Here is a 10,237-nt window from a genome sequence, read left to right on the forward strand (position 1 = left end):
CCAGTCTGCACTCTCATGAGTACAGCCGCCTGGCTGAGTCCTTCAGAAACCTCCAGGCCTCGGCCTAGACCTGGCCTCGTGGTCTCGCACACCCCATCTTCTGTCCTCCATCCGCTCAGGTTCTGATTGCTCTTCCCCCACCTGTATGACTAAGTCATCAGCAGGTCCCATCGAGTGCTTCCTCTACCACCGTCCTGCGCTGTCCCCTTCTCCGTCTCTGCAGCCACTTCCTAGTCCCAGTTCTCCCTCTTTCTTGCCTGCGTTGGTGAGGAAGGGCCTTCATCGCTGTCCCTGCAGTTGGTTCTCTGTGACACAGCTGGAATTCTGCTTTTAGAATGCAGCTCTGTTCACATATTCCTCTGCTTAAAAGCTTTTAATAGCTTCTCATTGCTTTTACAATGAAGACCACTGTCCTCAGTATGGCCGTTAAGGCGGTGTGTGGTCTGGCCATGTCTTGTTCCAGCCGTGTCTTGATTCCTGTGCCACCGCGGGCCTTTAGTGCCTTGAATGTGTGCCTCTGCTCCCTCTCACCGCAGGGCCTCTGCACCTGCTGCTCCTCTGCCTGGATTGTGCTTTCCCCTCAGCTCATCAACTCCTGCTCTGATTTCAGATCTCAGCTCAGTCTTCCCTTCTTTGCTAATCCTTGCCTGAGGTCCCTGAATAGGTCTGTTCCCCTATTATATTATTTGTGTAGCATTAATTGTACCTGTAGCACAAATTACACTTTGTCTTTATTTGTGTGATTCTTTACAGTCTAACCCCTCAGACTTGAAACACTGTGAAAAGGCTGAGACTATATTTGACTACGGTTGTGTTCTCCAGTGCCTAGTGCAGAGCTGTAGTTGGTGTTTTGACAGATGTCCAGTGGGAAGAGAATGCAGGATGGAGGAAATAGTATCTGCAAGGCATGAAAAAAATCCTACAGCATTTTGGACAAAACTGTTGATATTTATGACTGAAGTGTAGGTATTGCAGAAAAGTAGTGAGAGATGAGACCAGAAAGGCTGGGCCCAGACTGTGAAGGGCCCTAGTTGGCCAGTGTTTGTCCTTAGACCCAAAGGATGTGGGCAGCCGTGAAGCTCCACCATGTGGGGAACAAGAAATAAATACTGCGTAGGTATCTAGGCCTTGAAAAATAGGTGGGTCCCCTGCATATAAGATGTAATGTTTTTTGACCCTTCTCTTTGTCTTTTTTATCAGTTACATCTGGGACCTTGGCTGGCATTATGGGAATGAGATTCTACCACTCTGGAAAATTTATGCCTGCAGATTTAACTGCAGAAGCCAGGTACCTTCCATTCTATTACACTTTTATACCAGTGTGGAGTTTAGTTTATTGCCCAAGATACTTTATATAGAAGGTCCTTGACTTCCGATGGTACATTGCAAATGCACTTTCAACTTAGTTTTTTCAAATTGTGATGGACTTATCCAGACGTAACTCCATCATGAGTTGAGGAGCATCTTACATTCAGAAATTTACTTGGTTTCATATACATGATGGTGAAAGCATCAAGTGAAATTATTTAATTTACACACAAATAGGAGAGTCTGCAAAAGTAGCTGATTTAGTGTAAATTGGCATATTCATTCACTGAGGAAATGATTTTGTTCTCATATGTGCTCCCTGGGCCATCATGGCTCCTCCTTACAGTGACAGAAGCTTCAGTGCAAGGACGTGAACACAGCTCTTTGGGTGACTTTCAGGGTGGGTTCTGTATTTCTTAGTCGTATAAGTCTTCTTTGTTACTGAAAATTTTGCTAAAAGGGAACTTTGATTGAATCCTGTTTTCTAATTAACTTTAATTCTAAAACCCAAGCCAAAAGTGTGTTTTTTAATTTAGTCCTTAAGTATAATAAAGGCATCCTGAAGGCAGGAGAATTTTTAAAAATTTGTTTCAGAAAAAGATGACACACTTTAGTTTGGTTGTAGTTACGATACTATCAAGCATATGATTTATACTTGAAGTAAAAGAGTCACTGTAGACCCAGGTCAAGAGCAGTAAACTGGGAGGCTGGAGATCTACCATTATTTAGCTCTGTGACCATGGGTAGGCCTTGATCTCTGTCACCTTCAATTTTGTCACCTCTTCAAATATTGGCAGTTGGATTAAGAACTCTAGCTCCCGTGTGCTGTTTTGAGACCTCAATATAAGTCTGCCCCTTGGCATGTTTTTCTTTGGTTCCTCCAGACATGGAAGTTTTATCTCTGACTGCTCTGCCGTGGTACTTTCCTCCCTATGCTGTTGGGAGGCACCTGCAGAGTCAAAATAGTTGCCTGTTCTATTCTTTTACTGATGTTTTTTGCTTGTTTGTTTTTTTGAACAGTTTGCTGATGGTTGCCAGAGTTGGAATTAGTGTGTTGAATAGACCCCATCAGTAGTAATCATGTCCCAGCTCGGACTCAAGAAGAATTAAAAATCTCCAAACTTCCACTATTTTCAATGTATTCAGAGAGTAGGTGCAGCATTTCTACATGTTCTGACATTTTACTTTAAAAACAAAAAACAGCACTGAACTTGATAGAGGAAAAAATGAGTCGTTACCATTCCAGCCCTACAGAGGTGGCGAGTGTGTAACACCAGAGCTTATTGATACCTTCATACAGTTTGGTTCTTGTATGTTGATGTCATCTCTTCCTTCTGTATCTATGAAATCTCAGGGTTAGGTCTCAATGTTGGGGACCCTGAGATCCCATGCCCTGTTTGGAGAACAGTATGAAAAAGTCTCTTTATGAGATTTAGGATGTCTGTTCTTTTGCTTATCTTAGAGCTCAGACCTACTTTGAAATTATGTTAAATGAAATATCAATGAAAATAAAGTTTACTGTAAATAGGACTTTCTGTGTTGTCTTTATTGCTGGAGGTGTCTAGAACATAGAATGAGATGTGGACAGCAGGAAGATACAGAAATGTGAACATACTTTGTTAATATTGTATTTAGGAATTATCCATCTTGAATAATTTAATGACCAAGGAAATTTATTTATTTGATTAAACGTTGCACTGAAGCTTATTTTAAAAATGGCCTGTTAGGATCTCTAACGTTAGGACTAAGTAGAACAAAAAAAATGAAATTTTGGTTAATTAAGTTTATAAGTGTGAAAGTAAAAGCCTGTCTATAGCTTCGGTTACCTAGTTTGGACTCTATATGGGACACATTAACTGCATACTGGCACATTTTCACCTCATTTTTTTCAGCATTGAGAATTGATTCGGGTACCCCTTGCCATAGTTTTTCCATTTGCTTCTCACCTCCACCCTACCTGGAATTGGTTGCACTTAGAGTGTAATTCAGGCACTTTTATGTATTTTCTTAAGCTCCTTGAAAGTGGTCTTGGTTTTCTCATCCTTTTTTATGTGACATGGTTTTGAGTACCTTCACCATCCTTGTAACTTTCCAGACATAATACAGCTTGGCAGGGCCATTGTTCAGTCATGATGCCCAGCACTCTATACAAGTGGGGTGTGACCAGGGTACTGTATCCTGGACTATGCATTTCTGTTCATGCAGCCAGGGTCAGAATAAGAGTTTTGGAAGCCCCATTACAGCAATGACTCATGAAGCTTTTGGTCCACTGAGACCCCAGGTCTTTTCCTCACGTCCTGCTATTGATAGAAACTACTGTAGTGAAAGTATTGGTGCTTGATATCACGCACTTGCAAATACATTGAATAAATCAAATTTTATGGTTCCTGCATAGTCGGTAATTGCTTTCCGTCATATAGTTGTACCAAATTGATGTTTTAAACAATAAAAACAAATCCATTTACAAACAGTTCAACAGTGTGTGGTGTGGCTCATGCCCTGGCAAATCAGCTTATTTTGATTTCAAACATTGGTCCTGTCGAGTCTAAAGGAAAAGCATCAAAGAAGTCAAGAAGGCAGAATATTTCATTATCTCTTGGATATTATGGAAATGTGTTTGGGAAAAAAAGAAACAACTGGTGGTGGTTATAGAGTGTCACAGTCATCAGAACACCCACAGGTGGCCTGGTGTTCTCTTGAACCAGGAAGAGCCATATGTGTGATGTATGTGTTTAGAGTTGGACTTCGTCTTTAACTTGTTTACCCAAACATTGCTACTATGTGTGGGCCAGGGAGAGGTGAATATTAGTTATGACTTATTGTCCCTCAAAGAGTTGAATCATAGGAATTGTAAGACCAGAGGCACAGGTACAACAAACAGAAAACCAATACTCTTTCTATATTAATTTATCAGAAAGATACATTTGGCGTTCTAATCTAGCCCTTAGGTAACTGTCATGGTAAATAGCTACGTAAGATATTATGATTAAATGTGATTAAAACCTTGTCAATATTTTCTGTCGTCTCCTGCCAAATCCAGTCACATGCACGTGTACCCATGCACACACACACACATACACACACGCACACTTGGCTGTTGAAGGTTAAGGGCACTTGTGGTGGTGTAGGCACCAGAAGGCCATAGACCATCCAAAGCTACGATTAGATGGTAGGACCAGCCATAATGAGTGGATTAATAAGGTGGTCAGGGGCATAGTTCTGAGGGCTTTAAAAGGAAAGCACTTGGGGGTCTCTCTCTCTCTCTCTCTGTCCTGCCATTCTCACCATGTGACACCCTGCATTGCTGTAGGATCACCTCTCCAGATGTGTTCCCTGAACTTTGAACTTCTCAGCCTCCAAAACTGTAAGCAATAGATTTCATTTTCTTACAAATCACTCAGTTCCAGGTATTTTGTTATAAGCAACAGAAAAGGACTAATACAGAAAATTGGTACCAGAGAAGTGGGGTGTTTCTTATAACAAATACTTGAAATGTGGAAATGGCTTTGGAACTGGCTGTTGAGAGGCCAGAGGAATTTGGAGGAGCAGGCTCAAAAAGCTTAGATGCTGGTGTAAGTTTAGAAGATAAGAAAACCAGGGAAAGTTTGGAATGTGTTAAAGACTGGTTAAATGGGGGTGACCGGAATGCTTATGGAAGTATGGACTGTAAAGACCATTCTAAGGAGGTCTCAGGTGTAAATGAAAGGGACTTATTCGAAACTGGGGCAAAGATCACCCTTGCTATGAATTGGCAGGGAACTTGGCTGCATTCTGTTCATGCCCAACAGCTTTATGGAATGTGGAAATTAAAGGTGCTGACCCAGGGAATTTGACCCACTTTCAGCCAGGCCACATGGCGGAGAAGCAGAGAGCATTTTCAGGAGAAAAATGCAGTGGTGAAGCCCAGTGACCATTTGCTAAGGAGAAGAGTACAGAAGAAAGGGGTTATGAAGAGAAGGGGAAAAAGACCTTGAAGGCATTTCAGAGATCTTGGAGCTGTGTCTTCCATTTCAGGCCCAGAGGCCTAGGGTGACAGAACTGGTCTTGGGGATCACGCCTGAGGCACCCTCCACAGTCTTGCTCCCCAGGGCCACCTCGGGAAGCTGCTTCCTGCACTCCTGCTGCTTTGGCTGCTCTAGCTGTGGCTAAATTGGCCCAAGTGTGGCTGGACACACAGCTTTGGAAGATACAAACCGGAAGCCTTGGTGGCATCCATGTGGTGTTAGGTCTGGAGGCTTGCAGAATGCCAGAGCTGGGAAGCCTTGGGAGCCTCCACCCTGATTTCAAAGGATGTATGAAAACCTGGGGACCCAGGAAGAGATCTATTGCAGGGGCAGAATCACCACAGACCGCTTTCACTAGAGCAATGACAAGCAGAAACATGGGGTCAGTTGCAGCATAGAAATCCCAACAATGCCTTGCCTAGTGGAGATGTGAGAGCAGGATCACCATGGAGACCCCAGAATTAGCTATAGCTAATTAGAATAGCTAGTGGAGCTACCAGCATGCAACACCTGCCTGGGAGACCTGGAGTGTGGCCTGAGACCAAGAAAGCCATAGCAGCAGAGCTGCCCAAAGACTTGGGGACCCAACCCCCACAGCAGTGTGCAGAGGGTGTCAAACATGGTGTCAAGGTACATGATTCGATAGCTTTGAGATTTAATGCCTGCCCTGCTAGGTTTCAGACTTGCTTAAGACCTGTTACCCCTTCCTTTTGCCCTATTTCTCCCTTTTTGAATGGGAATATGTGCCCTATGCTTGTCCCAAAGCTAGTGGAGCTACCAGCATGCAACACCTGCCTGGGAGACCTGGAGTGTGGCCTGAGACCAAGAAAGCCATAGCAGCAGAGCTGCCCAAAGACTTGGGGACCCAACCCCCACAGCAGTGTGCAGAGGGTGTCAAAGGTGGTGTCAAGGTACATGATTCTATAGCTTTGAGATTTAATGCCTGCCCTGCTGGGTTTCAGACTTGCTTAAGACCTGTTACCCCTTCCTTTTGCCCTATTTCTCCCTTTTTGAATGGGAATATGTGCCCTATGCTTGTCCCACCATTGTATCTTGACAATAGATAACTTGCTGTGACTTCACAGATGAGACTTTGAGACTTCGGATTTTTGAGCTGAAATAAGTCTTTGGGGATGGAATGACTGTATTTACCTATGAGAAGGACATGAATTTTGGGAGCCATGGGCAGAATGCTGTGGATTGATTGAATTATGTCCCCCAAAGTTCATATATTAGAAGCTAAATTTCCACTGTGACTGTTGAGGGTGGGAAATCCTATTATGGTATTGAAGGGTGTGGCCTTGAAGAGGTGATTAGATTGTAGGACTGTGCCTTAGGGAATGGATTAATAACGGTGGTCAGGGACGTCGTTCTGAGGGTTTTAAAAGGAGAGCATGTGAGTGTCTCTCTCTGCTCCACCGTTCTTGCCATGTGACACCCTGCATTGCTGTAGGGTCACCTCACCAGATGTGTTCCCTGGACTTAGGACTTCCCAGCCTCTGAAACTGTAAGCAGTAAATTTCATTTTCTTTATAAATTACCCAGTTCCAGGTGTTTTGTTACAAGCAACAGAAATGGACTAATACAGATGGTAACCATAGAGGGACTCTTTACAGTTTGTTGCATATGAGGTTTTTGCAGTGGTGGAATTTTGGATATTCAGCATTATTGTTTGTACAGAGAGATGGTGGAATACCCCACACAGTGATCAGTTGTGCTTGGATAAGTAGTAAATTCAGCAAAGACACAGAAAACAGGACGGTAGACTTTCTTCTCAGAAATGCTGGATGCTGCTTTCCATTCTTCCCACCCCTCCATGAGTCTCACGCTTTTCCTTGTGGTTCCTTTTCTGAACTGTTAAAATGATTATTTTCTACATAAAATAATAAGCCATAACCCCCCTCATTTTTGTTTCTTACTGATTTGTGGAAGCTTTCTGTGTATGATGCGTACTAATCCTTTTTTTATATTGCATTTCCTCTTAGCCTATTGTCTTTTGTTTCTAGTGTCTCTACATTTTTGCAGTCAGATCTGTTCCCTTGCTTTATAAAGCCTTTTCTTACTTCACAATGAAAAAAATACCTGCTTAACAAGGCTGTTTAAAATTGAGACAAAATATGTTTGTGATAAAGAATGCACACAGGACAGAAGGCTGCATGGTAAAATTAAGTAAAATTAACGCTCCTTCCCGTAACTGACCTTCAGTCTCCCAGTGCTGTTTTCCCTGCCCTTCATAGAACATATATTCTGGAAGCAGACATTAAGTAAACACACATAAAATTGTGTATGTGCGAATTATAATGGTGCTTTTAAAAAAAGAACAGAATGGTTTTAAGTCTAGGAGCCTAATTACAGTCTAATTACTTGAAGACAGGGACCCATTCTGAGAAATGCGTTGTTAGGTGATTTCATTGTTGTGCAAACATCACAGACTGTACTTGCACAATCCTAGATGGTATAGCCTCCTACACACGTAGGCCGTATGGTCTGTGGTCCATCATTAACTGAAACATTGCTAAGCAGTACATAACTATATAGTTGAAATATACTTCTGCCTGCTGGGTAGAGAATGAATTGTACAAAATTGCCAAAGCATGGAACAAGGAGTTCTAGCATATTATTTAAATAACCAGGTAAAAGATGGTGAGCTTGGACATGGGTATTTGCAATGGTATGGGAGAGAACTGATCATGGCTATTGATAGAAAGCTATGCGATTTTGGTAATGATCTCATTTATTGCTGCTATATAGAACTCTATTAGTTCTAATAGGTTTTTAGTAGCTTGTCTTGGACTTTCTAGATAGATAATTACACCAGCTATTAAAAATGTTTCTTTTGTACTATTTACACCTCTCATTTATTACTTTGTCCAATGTCTCTAGAACAATGTTGAATCCTGTCAGTGATAGCAAACATTCTGCTATTTCTAACTTTAACATAAAGCCATAGGACTAGATTACAGTAGCTAATAAAATCCTAAGGCAGGTAATATGCTTGAGTTAACAGAAGCGTTTACATTAATTTTGTTCAGATTGATACCTAATTAGAAAATATACATGAAAAAAGTTCCCATTCATAATAACAAAACTATAAAGCATTCCATAATAATCTTACGAAAAATGTAAAAAACTTATGAGTAAAGCTCTAAAATTTTAAAACATTAAAAACAAAAAATCTTAGTTAAATGAAAGGACGTACAATGTTCCTGGATTGAAGAGTAAATATTTTAAAGCCTTAGATCTCTCCCCCCAATTTATCTGTAATTCAATGTCAAAATTCCCAAATAAGTTTCCAAAATTAAAAGACTAATTCTAGATTTATCTGAAAAAGTAACTGTGTCAAGAAAAGTCTGAAAAGTGACAATGACAAACTTGCCCTACCCCAAATATCTAAATACAGTACAAAATTACAGCAATTAAAGCAATTTTGCACTGGAACAGAAGATAAATAAGTCCATGGCAGAGATTAGAAAACCCAGAAATTCAGTACATCGTAAAGGTGCATTTCAAAGCAATAATGAAAGGAATACATTACTCAATAAATAATATTGAGGTAATGGTTACTTTTTCGAGGAAATAATTCAATCAGATCCCTAATTTGCACCATCACACACAAAAATAAATTCTAAAGAAATTAAAAATAGAAATCTAAAAAATAAAACTATAAAAGTATTGACAGAAAATAAGCGAATTTTATTTTACAGTCTTGAAATGTAGGGTGTTTTCCCAAGGAAGACAGGAAATCTGAAAGCCATGAAGAAAACATGATTAATTAGATTCCATAAAAAGTTTTAATTTCCACATCACACACACAAAAACCAAACATGAAAAAAAATGAAAAGACAATAAATCAGAGGAAAATATTTTTAATATGTACAACAAAGAACAATTATTTTTAATATAGAGAGACTCACATTCTCCAAAGTTTTCCAATAAGCAACAGAAAAACCAAAAATGTGGACAAAAGATATGAAAGCGCAGGTCACAGAAAAAATAAATGTAACTGGTCAATAAATGTAAGAAAAGATGCTTAACTACTCATAACTAAATCATTAAGACAATTAGATAACAATTTAGGCATAGATCAGGGGTTGGCAGACTGGTCAGTGGGTCAGATCAGTCCACTTCCTGTTCCTGTGCAGCCAGCAGGAATGGGTTTTTACATTTTTAAACAGTTGAAAAAAATCAAAGTCACATTACTATTTTGGAATATGTAGAAATTATATGAAATTCAAATGTCAAGGTCCATAACTACAGTTTTGCTGGAGCACAGCCGTGGGTATCCATTTACGCACTGTCTATGGCTGCTGTCGCATTCAGAGAATACGGGCGATTAGCCAGTGTTAGCAAAGGCGGGGGAAACTAAACCTCTCAACAACTATTGGTGGGAGAGCATTGGTGAAACCTCTTAGGCATAGATCAGGGGTTGGCAGACTGGTCAGTGGGTCAGATCAGTCCACTTCCTGTTCTTGTGCAGCCAGCAGGAATGGGTTTTTACATTTTTAAACAGTTGAAAAAAATCAAAGTCACATTACTATTTTGGAACATGTAGAAATTATATGAAATTCAAATGTCAAGGTCCATAACTACAGTTTTGCTGGAGCACAGCCGTGGGTATCCGTTTATGCACTGTCTATGGCTGCTGTCACATTACAACGGCAGGGCTCCCGAGTGGGGACAGAGAATACGGGCGATTAGCCAGTGTTAGCAAAGGCGGGGGAAACTAAACCTCTCAACAACTATTGGTGGGAGAGCATTGGTGAAACCTCTTCTGAGGGCAAACACAATTTTAAGTGCTCATATGCTTTGACTCAGCTTTTAGGAATGTAACCTGAGGATTCATTTGTACATATGCACTGGGCTTTAGATAGTGATTTTCCTTGATACAGCATTCTTTGTAATAGCAGAGGGCTTCAAAACAGGAC

At 40.7% G+C, this 10,237-nt stretch overlaps 1 protein-coding gene across 1 annotated transcript in view; it reads left to right on the plus strand.

The window, feature by feature from the left end:
• Positions 1–2,838, plus strand: part of LOC103605704 (transmembrane protein 14C-like) — a gene marked incomplete at its 5' end in the record, with an annotated part of 6,986 nt that extends 4,148 nt beyond the window's left edge. Inside the window, 2 exons of the mRNA XM_008590332.1 lie at positions 1,201–1,288; positions 2,329–2,838. Coding sequence (XP_008588554.1) covers positions 1,201–1,288; positions 2,329–2,383 — 143 coding nt within the window. The remainder of the gene's footprint in view (positions 1–1,200; positions 1,289–2,328) is intronic.
• Positions 2,839–10,237: the final 7,399 nt, after the last annotated feature.

Source organism: Galeopterus variegatus, unplaced genomic scaffold (genome assembly GCF_000696425.1).
Source record: "Galeopterus variegatus unplaced genomic scaffold, G_variegatus-3.0.2 Scaffold6001, whole genome shotgun sequence".
Classification (NCBI taxonomy): Eukaryota; Metazoa; Chordata; class Mammalia; order Dermoptera; family Cynocephalidae; genus Galeopterus; species Galeopterus variegatus.